Source organism: Dipodomys spectabilis, unplaced genomic scaffold (assembly GCF_019054845.1).
Source record: "Dipodomys spectabilis isolate Male_0828 unplaced genomic scaffold, ASM1905484v1 ptg000324l, whole genome shotgun sequence".
Classification (NCBI taxonomy): Eukaryota; Metazoa; Chordata; class Mammalia; order Rodentia; family Heteromyidae; genus Dipodomys; species Dipodomys spectabilis.
The window spans coordinates 3159688-3176796 of record NW_024871001.1 but is presented as its reverse complement, the minus strand read 5'-3'; the positions used below and the strand labels follow the sequence as shown (position 1 = coordinate 3176796).

At 38.5% G+C, this 17109-nt stretch overlaps 1 protein-coding gene across 1 annotated transcript in view; it reads left to right on the top strand.

The window, feature by feature from the left end:
• Window positions 1-15831, top strand: part of Rpgr (retinitis pigmentosa GTPase regulator) — a 59252-nt gene extending 43421 nt beyond the window's left edge. The window contains exons 15-18 of the mRNA XM_042702441.1: window positions 6537-6716; window positions 9176-9233; window positions 9653-9744; window positions 15190-15831. Coding sequence (XP_042558375.1) covers window positions 6537-6716; window positions 9176-9233; window positions 9653-9744; window positions 15190-15393 — 534 coding nt within the window. The 3' untranslated portion in view covers window positions 15394-15831. The remainder of the gene's footprint in view (window positions 1-6536; window positions 6717-9175; window positions 9234-9652; window positions 9745-15189) is intronic.
• Window positions 15832-17109: the final 1278 nt, after the last annotated feature.

The following is a 17109-nucleotide window of genomic DNA, read 5'->3' as shown; positions in this document are numbered from 1 at the left end:
CCAGTCCTGGAGGTTAAACTCAGGCATGGGCCCTGTCCCAAAGCTTTTCACCACTGGCTTTTTGGTGATTCATTGGAGATTACTGTAGTATCATGAATTTTCTTGCCTGGGCTGGCTTCAATCCTCAGATCTCAGCCTCCTGAGTAGCTAAGATTACAGGCATGAGTCACAAACTCCCTTTCCAACTGATTTCTTTTCTCAGTCCCTTCTATACCTTAGACACAAGGAGCAGAGAAGATTTTGATGTAAACATCCTGTGCATTTTGTGTAGTTGAATTCTTTGCTCATTTGATTCTTAATGAGTAAAAGAGAATATGAGGAGAAAAAATGTAATCAAATGAAGTGCAGAATTTCCTAGTTGCAATTGCAAATTCTTCTTAGCTATAAGCAGCTCTGGTAAATAGATAGGCATTGCGGGCCATAGCCAAATTCTACCACATTCATTAACTTTTCATAACATAGAATTAATACTATGATAAAGTGTATGTGCCCAAACATTGTTTGTTTTCTCAGTCATGGGCTTAAATTTAGGTCCCAGATGCTGTCCCTGAGCTTTGTTGCTCAAGGCTAGCACACTGCTCCTTGGAACCATAGCTCCACTTCAGGTTTTCTGGTGGTTAATAATTGGACATAGTAGTGTCATAGACTTTCATACTTGGGCTTGCTTCAAACTGCAGTCTTCAGATCTCCACCTCTGAGTAGCTAGGATTATGGGTGTGAGCCACTAGAGCCTAGCTCAAACATAGTTACCTCAAAAGTAGTTTGAAAAGGATTGAATAATATGGATGACAGATGTAGAGTTCATAAAGGAACTTTTTAAGGAATTCCAGGGAAATGAGAAACTTTTAAACTCAAGTTGTTTATGTTAGAAATAGAGGCATTCTTCTTCCCCTGAAGAGAGGTTATCATTTAGCAACATGAAATTGTAATTTTGAAGTGTGCCCATCTCAGAATGTGAACTGGTCTAGATGTCCACTTTGCAATTTCTTTGCAGTTTCCCGGCCAAAAACTTTGTATACTCTTTAGAAGCAGTTGCTTTTACAAGCATGTGTTCTGATTAAGAGGATATACAGTTATTCAGAGACCAGCGCCCTCCTTCTAGCTTTATACTTTTTAGCTGGAAAACTTGGGCCAGTTTCTTAGCCTTTGTAGGCCTCAGTTTCTTCATCTGGAAACATCAAGTTAGAATAGGTGACCTGAGTGTTTCTATAGGAACATCTCTATTTCATTACCAACTAGAGCTTTGTCAGAATCAGAATTACTGGTATCTCTTATCCTCAATAACGAATCCCAGATCATACAAACTTCAGGCAAACTAGCAGTTCTGATGAAGGTAAGCAGTGACCAAAAACTAAGTAATGAGCTGTTCAGTGACCATTTATTTAATTCCATATTAATGGCTAGCAAGCTTCTTACTCTCTAAAGTTTATCGAGAAGAGTCTACTAGTGGCCAGTAGTGGCTTAGAGGATGGCTAAAAGACCACAGACTTATATGAATAAAAGTGGTTTACATATTTATAAATTATATTTTAAAATATACTAATATACCTTAATATATATCTTAATAAATGTAAATATGGATATCACTTATATATCTTAGCAGAGAAAGAAAAGGAAGTTAAAAATGAGCACTTTGTCCCTATGGATTTGGAGATATAGATTAAAATAATTAGATCCTTTTTCATGTCCCGCATCTGCTGGTTGCTCAAGATTTGGCTGTAGTTTATCACTGATCATTACTGAGGGAAGTATGGGCTGTATATGTAGAAGCCATTGAGTTACAGTTTCCTAATGAGTACTCTGTCAGAACAAGTCTTTAAGGTAAGCTGCGAATTTCCACAGAACGTCTGCTGCTGCTGTACAGCAGCACTCAAGGTGAGTGCAACTGAAGTGCCTTTTCTTACTTTACTTGCTAAACATGTATACATACATTAAACCAAATGCAACCATCAAGGAAAGAGTTGTAATCCCTTCTTCTTTTCATTGTAAAAATATGTGGCATTGTATTCCCAGTACTTGACACATGTTTGGTATATATTATTTATTCAATAAATATTTATGTACCAAAACTTCCTCAGGTCAAGTGGATCACAAGAAGTAAGGCCAACTTATATTCCACCTCCTGGGGCCCTCTTAGCTGTTATGTTATATGCCCTTTAGGTATATATTTCTTCAAAGAACACCTAGGAATATCAAGGTAACCCTTTCTCTTTTTTTTGGTCAGTTATGGATCTTGAAATCAGGGCCTGGGTATTGTTCCTGAACTTTTAGGGTCAAGGCTAGTGCTCTATCACTTAGAGCCATAGTGCCACTTCTGGTTTTCTTGTGGTTAATTGAACATAAGGGTCTCACAGACTTTCCTGTGTAGGCTGGCTTCAAATCACAATCCTCAGATCTTAGCCTCCAGTAGCTAGAATTATAGGCATGAGCTACTGGTACCTGGCTAACCCTATTTCTTCATAGTGTTATTTGTTTCCTGTGGTTTTGGCTAGGCCTGTCCAAAGATAAAATATTACCCCCAAATGTATATCTTTCCTCCATTTGAATCCTTTAACTAATGAGAAGAAACAGATACTGTGTCTTGTGTATGCAGGGAATAAGATATGACTCTTGATTTCAAGAAGCTCTGTAGGATGTACCAGAATTTTTTTCATACATTAGACTGTGTTAGGAGTGGAACTTAAGCTGCCACAGAGAAGTCAGGAGAAAGCTCTTCATTATGAAGTAAAGAATCCTAAGTCATGAAACAAGACAGGTCAAACAAAACTTAACAAGACAACAAGGTTAAGGGAATGGGGCTTTCCAGGCTGATGTGAAATCATAAGAATATTTGGTCTTGGGGCTGGGAAGGTGGCTCAGTGGTAGAGTGCTTGCCTTGCATGCAAGAGGCCCTGGGTTCAATTCTTCAGCACCACATAAGCAAAAAGCCGGAAGTGGCGCTGTGGCTCAAGTGGTAGAGCGCTAGCCTTGAGCTGAAGAGCTCAGGGACAGCGCCCAGGCCCAGAGTTCAAGCCCCACGACCGGACCCCCCCCCCCACAAAAAAAAGAATATTTGGTCTTACAGGTTTGTAAAAGAGGTTAAAGAAGGGACTTGGGGATGTGGCTTAGTGGTACAGTATTGCCTAGCGTTCATGAAGCCCTGGGTTTGATTCCTCAGTACCGCATACACAGAAAAAGCTGGAAGTGGCGATGTGGCTCAAGTATTAAGGTACTAGCCTCGAGCAAAAGAAGCTTAGAGACAGTGCTCAGGCCCCAGTGTTCAAGCCCCAGAACTAGCAAAAAAAAAGATGTTAAAGAGTAAGTTGACTACACTTGGATTTTTGTATAACCATCCTGGCAATATATGGAGAATGGATTTGAAAAGAATAGAACCCAAGTCACAGATCCCAGTTAGACTGCAGCAGTTATAGTAGGCCAGGCAAAGAATGAAGAGGGCCTGGACTAGGATTGTGGGGATGAAGACATGGGAACATGTATCTTGAAGACATTTTGGGATGGAATTGGAAGTGAGGTGAAAAGCCATGTCTTCCTTCTTTTGGATTGGAAAATTGAGTGCTGCGTGGAAAGAGTGCTATTTACTGTGTGTGTATATATATATATATAGATATAGATATAGATATAGATAGATAGATAGATAAACACATATATACATATATATATAAAACAGTGTTATATATGTAATATATATAACATTACATTATACATATAATGTTATATATATAACATATATATATACATATGTACATAGATAATATTTTTCCTATTTTATATATATCCTGCAACGTAATTAGATGCCATGCTGAGGTAGCGCAAGGCTTAGAAAACAGTGCTTAGACCTTTGTATTTAATATCCTCTCACTACTATTTGGTGATTTCTAGTATAGTAAAAAACATGTTACCTTTTCCAATCCAAAAAAATAACCAAAAAAGCAAACAAAAGTCCTTAGCCGAATGCTGATGGCTCATGCCTATAATCCTAGCTACTCAGAAGGCTGACATCTGAGGATCATGGTTCGAAGCCAGCCCAGGCAAGAAAGTCCATGAGATTCTTATCTTCAATTAACCACCAAAAAAGTTGGAAATGAGCTGTGGCTCAAAGTGGTAGAGTGCTATCCTTAAGCAAAAGAGCTCAGGAAAAGTGCCCAGGGTCTGAGCTCAAGCCCCACAACTGACCAAAAAAGAAAGCAAAGAAAACTCCTTGAAATTGAACTTTAATATATGCATTTTGTTGCTGATAGAACTTAGTTATAAAGTTTCATGACGCATTAATATATTGGGAAACCATTCTGTACCCTATATGACATTGAAGAAGGTCATGAATCCAGAATTGTAGCATGAAATATTATGCTTTATAGTTCTTTAGATGTGGGTTTTTTAAACTTAAAAACTAGGGGGGCTGGGTATGTGGCTTAGCGGTAGAGTGCTTGCCTAGCATGCATGAAGCCCTGAGTTCAATTCCCCAATACCACATACACAGAAAAGACCAGAAGTGGCACTGTAGCTCAAGTGGTAGAGTGCTAGCCTTAAGCAAAAGTTCAGGGAAAGTGCCCAGGTCCTGAGTTCAAGCCCCAGGACTGGCAAATAAAAGCTTAGTTTAAAGCTCCTCAGATGCCCTTCTTCCCATCCCCACTTCCCATTCTCTGTCCAAGGATAACCCCAGGCTACCTTCTAATAGAAGCCTCTAATTTTAATGCATGGTATGTAATTTATTTGTGTATTACTGAGAACCAACTCAGAAGTCTCATGCATACAAAACAAGCTCTCTACATCTGAACTATATCACCCAGCCCTGTGATTGTATTCTTAAGCACACTGAAACCTCACAAGAAACATTGGCTTTCTTACTATTCTGTAAAGATAATTTAAAAGTGTTACCCCATGTTGTGTGACCCCTGAAACAAGTCCTTTTGTGAGAAGTCAGGCCCATTCACCTCCTGTGTTCCTAACACAAGAATCTTACTTGACCATTCACCTCTTTCTATCTTAAATAGTAGTGTCAAAAATGTACTTAAACTTTACCCTTTCTCTTTATAAAACAACAGTTCTACCAATTTCTCCTAAATTGTTTCAGTTTGAAGGTAAGTGTTTTCTGTGACTTAAAGTAGTTGTCCAGGTGTGTATAGAATAATTTCAAATGTACTTTAAAAGTCCCAAATGCTTAATTGTAATTTTTTAGCAAAAAATGCCATTTTCTAATAGCTTTGTCAAATTTAGAAAATGATGTAGTTCCAGCAGCTCTTATAGTATACATTTTCTTGGTTACTGATTAAAATTGTAGTTTGTAGACATGTATGTGTGATTTGCCTATTTCTAAAATAAAATTCCAATTTTTTTTTTTTTTTTGTCGGTCGTGGGGCTTGAACTCTGGGCCTGGGCGCTGTCCCTCAGCTCTTCAGCTCAAGGCGAGCGCTCTACCACTTGAGCTACAGCGCCACTTCCGCTTTTCTGGTGGTTTATTGGAGATAGGAGTCTCACGGTCTCTCCTGCCCGGGCTGGCTTTGAACCGCGATCCTCAGATCTCAGCCTCCTGAGTAGCTAGGATTACAGGCGTGAGCCACCAGTGCCCGGCCCAAAGTCTTTTTTAAAAAAAAAAAAAAAATACCACTTTATTATTCTACAAGGACACTAATATCTAAGCTAGCAAGCCTGACAGGAATTGAGTTAGTGCCAGACTAGCCCAACTCTGCTGGGAGACAGGGGCATAGTCTGAAACTCTGAATCTTAGCATTATGATTCTTTCTAGTTAGTCTACCACTTATATATAATTATGTACATATTTACCATCCATAAGTAATGTTAGTTAACCATAGTTATGCATATGCATAATATGTTACCTAGAGGGAAAATCATGCAGAAATAAGTTTTTGGTCTCTGGTGAATTATAGCCACCATAGCATTTATCCTACATAACTTCAAAAAAGTCTCAGTAGAGGATAAAGGCTAAAATACAATGCTTACTTCCTGTACTTACTAAGCATTACAATATTGACTATACATCTACCAAATGCATAGTGTTTTCTAATTTGGATTAGCTGGCTAGAAGCCACATAAACCAAGTTATATCTCTATTTGAATTTTCCTCTGCTCTTAACAATCAAGAGCAAAGGATTACTATTAGGTACCCTTTTATCTTTGCCTGAAATGTAAGTAGTTACACTTATCTCTTTTATAAATATCAGGGGAAAATATCTTTGGAAGGATTCTAAAGTCCTATGTTTTAAAAAATGAGCACAATACATCATCTATAATGTAATGCCATAATAAATAGAAAATGTTTTTCACTTCTCTCAAGTTTAAAAGCATCTTGTAGAGCCAGTCAAGAAAATAAATATTTAAATTTTACCATTTTAACCATGCTGCAGGTACTAATACCATTTAAGAAACCTAGATGTTGAAATAGATGTTTTATCTATGCAACTGCTATATGTGATTTAATTTTCTACATGTTATTTAAGATAGTATAAATTATTTATGATAGCATTATTAAATCTCTTTTTTCTAATCTTACTCTTCTCTTGTGATCAACTTTGTCATAGGATCTGAGTGTTTCCGAAATTACAGACCCCAAACCAGAAGATAATGATAGTCAAATTAATGCCAAACAAACAGAAGAGAAGAAAACTGTGGAAGATGATAAAAATGTTGCTGCAGGTGACCATGGTGAAACCAAAGTGCCAGGAAGTGTCAAAGACATTCCAGCTGAAATCGCTGAAGAGGTGTGCTGATAGATGTTTGCATCTTGATCCTATGGTTTCCTAGTCCCTGAAAGTTCTGTTATCCTATGGGAGCAGCAATACTTTACTCATGTGCCAAGAAAAGGCTTTGACTACTTTCTAAATTAAGCAAATCTTTTCTCTAACACACTGCCACACTGCTTGGTAGAATGCTATCCCCCACATGCATAGAAGTCAGTTGGTATGGATAGTATACTTCTGGGAAATGAACAATAAAATTGGGCATAGGTGTTTAAAATACTGAAAATTCAAAGTTAGGAGCCCCAGTGCTAGTGGGAAAATGGGATGTGTACATCCATACATTTAAATGTATATGAACAAATGAAAGTTGGTCCCAGCAGTATTTGATGTTGTGCTTAATTCTTCACAGATAAAATATAGACAGAAATATGTAAAGAAGAATTAAGAGGAGATATTACTAAGAGAGCAATGATCATCCTGAAAATCAATTTAGGAATGTTACAAGCATAATTATTTGGCAGTTTTGCTAGGAGACAGACAGTTGGTCAGTTTGAAATGATTTGTTTACTAACAATATTTGGTTCTAATTTCAGAGGTGTGGAATTCTGAAACCCAAACCCAATAGCATTATATGAATCTATTTTCATTCTGTAACTCTCATGTACTATTAGTTGAGACTTCTGTACTGATCCCTGCTCTGTGCTACGTTCTTTCCTTTTACTTGAATTCTCTTGTTTGTTTTTAGTTGGTCGTGGGGCTTGAACTTTGGGCCTGGGTGCTGTCGCTGCTCAAAGCTACCGCTCTATTACTTGAGCCACAGCGCCACTTCCAGTTTTCTTGTAGTTAATTGGAGATAAGAGTCTCACAGACTTCCCTGCCTGGGCTGGCCTTGAACCACAATCCTCAGATCTCAGCCTCCTGAGTAGCTAGGATTACAGGCATGAGCCACTGGCGCCCAGCTGAATTAATTTTCTTTTAGCCCTGCTCCCATTCTCCTTTTTTCTGACATAGATAACTACTGAAATATATCTATATATCTTTTTATTTGAATTGGTACTTAAGATACATGTATTGTTTTATGGGCATGTATTTTTTGTTTTTCTTTTTTTGTTTATTGTGCTGGTCCTGGAGCTTGAACTCAAGGCCTGTCCCTAAGCTTCTCTTGCTCAAGGCTAGTGTTCTACCACTCTAGTCATAACTCTACTTCCTTTGGTAGTGTGTTAGATATAAGAATCTGACAGACTTTCCTACTTGGGCTAGCTTTGAACTGTGATCCTCAAATCTCAGCCTTCTGAATAGCTAGGATTATAGCCATGAACCACTGGCACTCAGCTATGTATTTTTTACTTTACAAAATATTATTGTTCCTTAGAGATCATTCTCATCCTTGGTGCCTTCTTTTGCCAAGGCTCCTTCCTCACACTGGGGCTAAAAAATATTCTGTCAGCTATTTTTTTTCAGAAAGGGAAAATGATTCTCTTCATAGGAAGCATTTATAATTTGGATCAGGATGGTTTCTAAACTTCTAATACAGAAATTATTGAATACCTATTCTAGATGGTAAAATGTTGAGATTAATTATATGCCAGTTAATATTTCTGAATCATCTTTGAGGAAAATTTTTGAGTCATACTGGTTTTTTAATCATATAATTTTAAACTAGAACATTAGTAATTAATATATAAGGACCTTAATTTCACAACAGCCTAGCAAGATGAAGTAATCATCACATGGAAGTAGAGGTATGGCTCAGCTGATAGAGAGCCAGTTGTAAGATTAAAAATAAATAAGAGCCAGGCACCGGTGGCTCACCCCTGTAATCCTAGCTACTCAGAAGGCTAAGGATCTGAGGATCACAGTTCAAAGCCAGCCCGGGCAATAAACCACTAGAAAAATGGAAGTGGTACTGTAGCTCAAGTGGTAGAGCGCTCACCTTCAGCTGAAGAGCTGAGGGACAAGACAGCACCCAGGCCCAGAGTTCAAGCCCCATGACCGACAAAAAAAAAATAAAATAAAAATAAATAAATAAGAACTCCATCCCTGAGTTCAAGCCCCAGTACCAGAAAAAAAAAGAAGTAATCATCAGACATTTATCTTATTAGCTAGAGACAGGCTCTGTAACTCTGCTTAAAAATCAAGACTAATTTACCTAGCACAGGATGAATATGGGTTTTGTTTGGTGTGGGTTTTTTTTGGGGGGGGGGGGGCGCCAGTCATGGGGCTTGAATTTTGAGCCTGAGCTCTGTCCTTCAGCCCTTCAGGTCAAGGATAGTGCTCTACCACTTAAACCACAGCACCATTTCCAGTTTTCTTGTGGTTTATTGGAGATAAGAGTTTCACGGCCTTTCCTGCCCAGGCTGGCTTTGAACCACGATCCTCAGAGCTCAGTCTCCTGAGTAGCCAGGATTACAGGCATGAGCCACTGGCACCTGGCTTATGAATATGTTATTTTTGTGACATTGTGTCTTTATTGTTTATAGGAAAGAAAAGCCAGTGTAGAGGATCTAGCTGTTCATGAATACAACAAAAATCCAAAAGGTATGAACACATTTGACTTCAAAAGCATATTTTTAAATTTTAGATAAAATTTTAAGAAAAATTTATTAAAGGAAAGTTAGGTATAAAATATTTATATATGTATGCATATATATGTATCCATGTTTTTGGGTCATCATAAGCTTATTCACATATGTTTTTTATAGCTTTTACTGTCATCTGACCCTCATTAACAAGTTATGAAATATGTTACCCAGGCATATCTGTTTTCATTTATAACTATCACAGATACTTCACATGCAAATATATGGTTCATGGTGTTCACATGTCAGTGTTCAGGGCTTTAGGGTAGTCTAAAACCTTGGTCCTCATATCTCAGCTTCCTGAGTAGCTAGGATTATAGGCATGAGCCACTGGTGCCCTGCAGAATGAACAATATATTTAAATATATTTGATTGTAGGAAACATGCATGAATGTGCCCCGAGTACTTCTCCAGACAACCTGGAAGTTAGTGATTCAACACCAAGTCAAGAAGTGAAAAAATCCAAAAAGGTAAGTGGAATTAATTTTCCATTTTCACATACATCCTTAAGGTCTAATCTAAGGCATTTGATGTTCCTATCTTTTCCCCAAATAGTACAAGGATTTTAGAATTTTTTTCTGTCCCACTGCCCCTTCTTTCACATTTATTCTATTTTTTTTTGGCCAGTCCTGGGACTTGAACAGTGCCTGGGCACTGTCCTTGAGCTTCTTTTACTCAAGGCTAGCACTCTACCACTTGAGCCATAGCACCACTTCCGACTTTTTCTGTGTATGTGGTATTGAGGAATCAAACCCAGGGCTTCATGTATGCTAGGCAAACACTCTACCACTGAGCCACCTTCCCAGCCCTACTTAATAATTTTTAAAAATTGAAAAAATAAAAAAAAATAGTATTAAGATATTTCTTCAGAGGCCTTGTCTAGCATACCAGATTTGTTTTCTAGTACTGCACAAAACAAAAAACACCAAAATACTGCTTTTTTGGGGGGGTCATGGGGCTTGAACTCTGGGCCTGGGCACTATCTCTCAGCTCTTCAGCTCAAGGCCAGCACTCTACCATTTGAGCCACAGCACCACTTCTGGGTTTTGGGTGGTTAATTGGAGATAAGCATCTCACGGACTTTTCCTGCCTAGGCTGGCTTTGAACCATGATCCTCAGATCTCAGTCTCCTGAGTAGCTAGGATTACAGCTGTGAGCCACCAGTGTCTGGCTCAAAATACTGCTTTAGTATAATTGTTGATAACTTAATAAATAACGTCATGTTTCTGTCAGTGAATTTTGGTCGGTTGTGGGGCTTGAAATCTGGGTCTGGGCACTGTCCCTGAGCTCTTCAGTTCAAGGCGAGCACTCTACCACTTGATCCACAGTGCCACTTCCAGTTTTCTGGTGGCTAATTGGAGATAAAAGTCTCATGGACTTTCCTGCCCGGGCTGGCTTTCAATTGCAATCCTCAGACTTCAGCCTTCTGAGTAGCTAGGATTATAGGTGTGAGTCACCAGCACCTGGCTCTCTTACTGCTTTTTTAGTGCTTTCTTAGATTGTGTGTCTTTGATATATTTCGGATGCCTAGCTCTTAACTTTTCATTTTAACCTTCTTGAAATTTATTATGACTCTTGAATCTGAAAATTTGTTTCATTAATTATATATTTTTTGGTGTTATAAGTCCTTATGCTTGCTATTTGAACCACACTTCCAGCCCTTATTCACTATATTTTTAAAAATTCTTTTTCATTTAAATATTTAAATATTAACTCTTTTACTTTTTGAACTGACATGAAACTTTTCCATTCTGTTCTCCATATCTTTTATTATCTATTTCATATTTTCTATGTCTGCGATAGGGAATGTAAAGGTTTTTATTGACTTGAGAGCTTCCCTTTTGTTGAAATTATTCTGCTCTTTCACCTACTTATTAAATTATAATTTCATTGATTATTTTTTTTGGCAGTAATGGTATTTGAACTCATCCTCACTCTTACTAGGCAGGTAATTTTATCACTGAGCCCTTTATTGCCCTTGTTGGTTAGTTTTAGATAGGATCTCCTTTCATGCCCAGCGAGTGCCTCAAAAATGGTCTGTCTATGCTTCCCATGTAGCTGTGATGATAAGCATGTGCCACTGCATCCAGGTATTGGTAAGAAGGGGTGTCTTAACTGGCCTCAAACTGCAATCCTTTTATTTCAGCCTTCCAAGTAGCTAGGATTCACAGATGTGAGCCAGTAGTGTCTGACCTTATTTTTTTGTATATAGTCAGTCATGGGGCTTGAACTCTGGACATGGGCGTTGTCCCTGAGCTCTTCAGCTCAAGGCGAGCCTACCACTTGAGCCACAGAATCACTTCCAGTTTTCTGGTGATTAATTGGAGATAAGAGTCTCAGGGGGCTGGGAAGGTGGCTCAGTGGTAGAGCGCTTGCCTTGCATGCATGAGGCCCTGGGTTCGATTCCTCAGCACCACATAAGAAAAAAGAAAAAAGCCAGAAGTGGTGCTGTGGCTCAAGTGGTAGAGCACTAGCCTTGAGCTGAAGAGCTGAGGGACAGCGCCCAGGCCCAGAGTTCAGGGCCCACGACCGGACCCCCCCCCCAAAAAAAAAAAAGTAGTTTAAGAGTCTCAGGGACTTTCCTGCCTAGACTGGCTTTGATCCACAATCCTCAGATCTCAGCCTCCTGAGTAGCTAGAATTACAGGTGTGGACCACCAGTGCCCAGCTAATTTTTTCATATTTTAAAGTTTTATTTTGGTTCTTTTTTCAATTAAATATGTTCTTTGAAAAATTAATATTTAGGGTTTTTGCTTTTTAAATCAGTTAATATACTTACTTTCTATTCTATATTTCTTAATTCCAGTGTCAGCTATCATCAGGAGTCAATATTTATGTATTACTTTGATGGACTTGATAATAGCAACTTGTTTATAGATGTATTTTGTAATTTGGACTCCCAAGTTTATGTTCAAGTAGGACTTTTTTGTGGCAATCCTATAAGGCCTAGATTAAAGTGAATTCATCCATAGAGAATATTTATTACCCTTTGTTAGGTATGAAATGGCAGGAAGCACTTTGGGTTAATTATCACATTGATCATATGAACCTCAAACTCACCTCAGCAAAACATTTTTTTCTTCCTCATAAAAGGGAAGCCAAAAGGCACCATGGCTCAGGCCTATAATATGAACTACTTGAAAGGTAGAGATTGGGAGTATCTCAAATTGAGGCCAGTCTGCTCAAGAACAGTGATATGCCATATCAACCAACAAGTTGGGGCAGAGTGGCTCACACCAATATTCACAGCTACATGGGAGGAGAAGGTAGGGAGGACAACAGCAGTCGGAGGTTGACCCAAGCAAAATATATGAGACTATCTAAAAGACAACTAAAGCTGTTGTAAAAGCCTTGGAACATGGCTTAAGTTGTAGACTACCTGTCTAACAAGTGCAAGGGCCTAATTTCAAACCCCAGTAGCACACACAAAAAAAAGCCAAACCAAGAGAGTCATTTGTATGTGGACTTGTGTTAAGGACATAGTACTTACAGAATTCTCACCTTATGTAGAGCTCTCAATTCTTTTCCCCACATTTTGTGAGATCAAATCTGTTAAAATTCAATCATCTTTAAGTTATGAGACCAATATCATTTTAGTATTCACCTCTGAGGCTTGTGAACCTTCCTCATTTTTTGGCCCACAGGGATTTCCTTTAATTTTTTTTCTTTTTTTTTTTTTTTTCTTGCCCAGCACTATCCTTGAGCCTCTTTCTGCTCAAAGCTAGCTAACATTCTACCACTTGAGCCACAGTGCCACTTCTGGCTTTTTCGGAGTAGTTTATTGGAGATTAAATTCTCATGGACTTTCTTCATGTTTCCAACTGCAGTCCTCAGAACTAAGCCTCCTAAGTAGCTAGGACTACAGGCGTAAGCCACCAGCACCCAACTTCCCTTGATTTCTTGTGAGATTATCTGCACATTTATAAAATTATATTTTTATACTTAGAATTTTTTTGCCAGTCCTGGTGATTGAAGTCTGCCCTGGAGCTTTTTTTTTGCTCAATGCTAGCACTCTGCCACTTAAGCCACAGTGCCACTTCCAGCTTTGTCTGTTTATGTGCTACTGAGGAATCGAACCCAGGCTTCATGTATGCTAAGCAAGCATTCTACCACTAAGCCACATTCCCAGCCCTCAGAATTTCTTGTTCTTTTGTTATCCCTCAAAAATAGCAGAAACAAGAGTGCTTCCATTTTAATCCACAAACACTTTTTCTAGAAGCTTTATAACTTTTCACTTTTAATTCTTCCATTTTAAGGTTATAAATGAATGGTCATTATTAGCACTATCTTGATTTCTAAAAGAACCAATTCCTAACTTAGTTTTTCTTTCCTGTTTTATTGTGTTGGCATCATGTCAGAATCATTATTTGTATTGTAATTCATTAAGAATCCTGTTTTCTAGGGCTGGGAATGTGGCTTAGTGGTAGAGAGCTTGTCTAGCATGCATGAAGCCCTAGGTTTGATTTCTCAGTACCACATAAACAGAAAAAGCCAGCAGTGGCACTGTGGCTCAAGTTTCAAAGTGCTAGCCTTGAGCCAAAAGAAGCTCAGGGACAGTGCCTGAGCCCTGAGCTGAAGCCCCAAGATTGACAAAAAAAGAAAGAAAGAAAGGAAGGAAGGAAGAAAGGAAGAAAAGAAATGAAAAAAGAGAGGCCGGGCGCTGGTGGCTCACGCCTGTAATCCTAGCTACTCAGGAGGCTGAGATCTGAGGATCGCGGTTCAAAGCCAGCCTGGGCAGGAGAGACCCTGAGACTCCTATCTCCAATAAACCACCAGAAAACCGGAAGTGGCGCTGTAGCTCAAGTGGTAGAGCGCTAGCCTTGAGCTGAAGAGCTGAGGGACAGTGCCCAGGCCCAGAGTTCAAGCCCCATGACCGACAAAAAAAAAAAAAGAAAAAAAGAGAAAGAAACCTGTTTTCTCTCTCGGTAAATCCTCAAAGAACTTAAGTAGGATGAAACTTCCATTAGCATTTTATCTGATAACTCCTGCATGTGGCTCTGTTGGCCCCTATCTTCTTAATATGTTTTCCTTGCCTGATGCCTGAGATGCCTTTTCCTTATGTTCTCCTGCAGTCCTCAGTGCTACACCCCCTCCCACTTTGCTCTTCCTCAGTATCTCTTTTTTTTCCAATCCTGGGGGCTTGAACTCAGGGCCTGGGCACTGTCCCTGAGCCTCTTCATACCGAAGGCTAGCACTCTACCACTTGAGCCACAGCGCTACTTCTGGCTTCACACATTTGAGGCAAGCACTCTACCACATTTCCAGTCCCTGGTATCTCCTCTTATCATCTTTCTTTCTGCCTTCCAGGAATCCCTGAGTTCTTTCATCTCTTCAAGTTCATGTCTGGATTCTGTACATTTGCAGCATTGACCTCCCCTGAGCAACAGGTCCCTATATCTCACTGCCTGCCTGCACAGACCCATAGGACTCACACAGCCATCATTTGGCAACACTAACACTTTGCTAGGAGTTCTGATCCACAGGAATAGGGAAATATGTCTTCCTCCAGAATGTTTTTCTTTACATATGACACACTGTGGATGGCAAGTGTCCCCAAAGTGGCCCATTCTGGTTATATTTAAAAGTTAACTATAGGTAATATCCTACTTTCCGTGTTTTTCTCTCTTACAACAAAGTGAAATCATTTTTTTGACAAAAAATGGTCATATTACCAAGATGTTGATAATGTTAAAGTTTATATCCTGAAAGATCTTGATTTAGGGTGGAGTCCTGACTGTATTTTGGTAAAAAGGAATAAGACTGATGTGTGCTAAGAATAAACCAGCTGACATGTGGCACTCCATAAAGATGGGATGACATCATGATCATGCCTGTTTAAAGTAATACCCCTGCATACCAAGTGAATATTTCACTTACTGAAATGGAATCTTTTTTCTTTGTGTATGTTTTTTCTAGATGTTTTTCCTTAAATGGATGTCTCTGACAGGTCAGAGATTTACACAGAATGAGTCACCTGAAACCATTAAACCAGTAGGAGATGAAGTACCATTACAAAGCGATAACAAAGATGCCAGCCAGAGCCAAATGGAACAAAACTTTCAGGATCCTTCACCATCAAATACTGCTGAGGGAAAGTCAAAATCCTGTATGATATTATAAAGGATATGTCTTATGTTTTCATGGTCATCAAGCACATTCATAGTTTATACTTGAAAAACGTTATGACTTCTGAAAGAAAGTTTCTAATAAAATAAATTTAAAGATGTAAATTATAGATTTTATTTGAGCAGTATGACCAGTTTTGATATTTATGTATGCAAATATTTTTGACAAGCGATTTCAAAATATATCTCAACATCTCAACCTCTTCTTGAAGTGTTGTGGCCTTAACTGTTCAGTGTTGCATAAAACAATGTATTTTTGTATGTGAAAATTGAACTCTAAGATATTTCATGGTTTTTGCTAAATAATTTTACTTCTTATTTCATAAGACAATGTTCACCACCTCATGGCACTGTAACAGTTTTAAATGTATTTGTTAAAACCTGAGTCAAAAGTGTTTGTATGAAATTATTTTAATAAATATATCTGATTGGTTCTGCTGTTAAAATGAATGAATATGAATGAAATTTGGAAGGATATGGAAGTTACCCACTGATCAAATGGGGGCAAAAATATCTAATTTTAAAATATCTCAGGACACAAAATGCCTTAAACCTGAATAAAGACTGTCTAAATGCAGTTGTGTAAATAATATATATTTGTAGAGAAACTTAGTGTTGATGTTTATTTGCTTCCCATTTCTTTCTTTTGGGAGGTGATTATGCACAATAATTTCAGATTACATGTTGTGATCTGGAATGATGATCCTGCCACAGATTGCCAAACTTGTTTATTTCAACTGTCCCTAGAGTTGACAGTGACAAATCAAGTTTGGCTTAATCCCGTGCGCACTATTCCACAAGGAATGGGAGGGATTAAGAAGTTGCTTTCCTGGCTCGTAGGTGCTATGTATTTAATAGACCAAAAGACCTTCACTTTTCCCATTCAAGCTTGTGAACAAACCTTCTTTTTGCCAGTCCTGGGGCTTGAACTCAGGGCCTGGACACTGTCCCTGAGCTTCTTTTGCTCAAGCCTAGCACTCTACCTCTTGAGTCACAGCTTCACTTCCAGATTTTTCTGTTTATATGGTATTGAGGAATCAAATCCAGGGTTTCATGCATGCTAGAGAAGCACTCTGCCACTAAGCCACATTCCCAGCCCCAAACAAATCATTTTATTCTTCAATCATAGTGACCATTTTCCCACTTAAAACGCTTTGTCTTTCATAAACAAAGGTTGTAAAAATGCTAGTACAAAATAAATGATTTTGAAATCCTAACGGTAATCTTTGTGAATATTAATAAAGTTCTAATTTCATTAAAGGAAAATTTATTTTTAAATTTAAAATTTTTAAATTAATTTCAAATTTTAAAATTAAATTTTAGTACAATTTAGCAAAAATACTTTACCAAAACATACGGTAGAAGTTGGGTGCTAGTGGCCCCTGCCTATAATCCTAACTACTAGGAAGCTAAGATCTGAGGATCATGTTTTGAAGTAACCCATGCAGGAAACTCTTAGCTCTAATTAACCTGTAAGTGGAGTTGTGGGTCAATTGGTAAAGGGATAGCCTTTTGTTGTTGTTGTTGTTGGTCATGGGGCTTGAACTCTGGGCCTGAGCTCTCTCCCTCAGCTCTTCAGCTCAAGGCTAGTGCTCTACCACTTGAGATACAGCGCCACTTCCAGTTTTCTGGTGGTTTATTGGAGATAAGAGTTTTATGGGCTTTCATGCCCATACTGGCTTTGAACCACAATCCTCAGATCTCAGCCTCC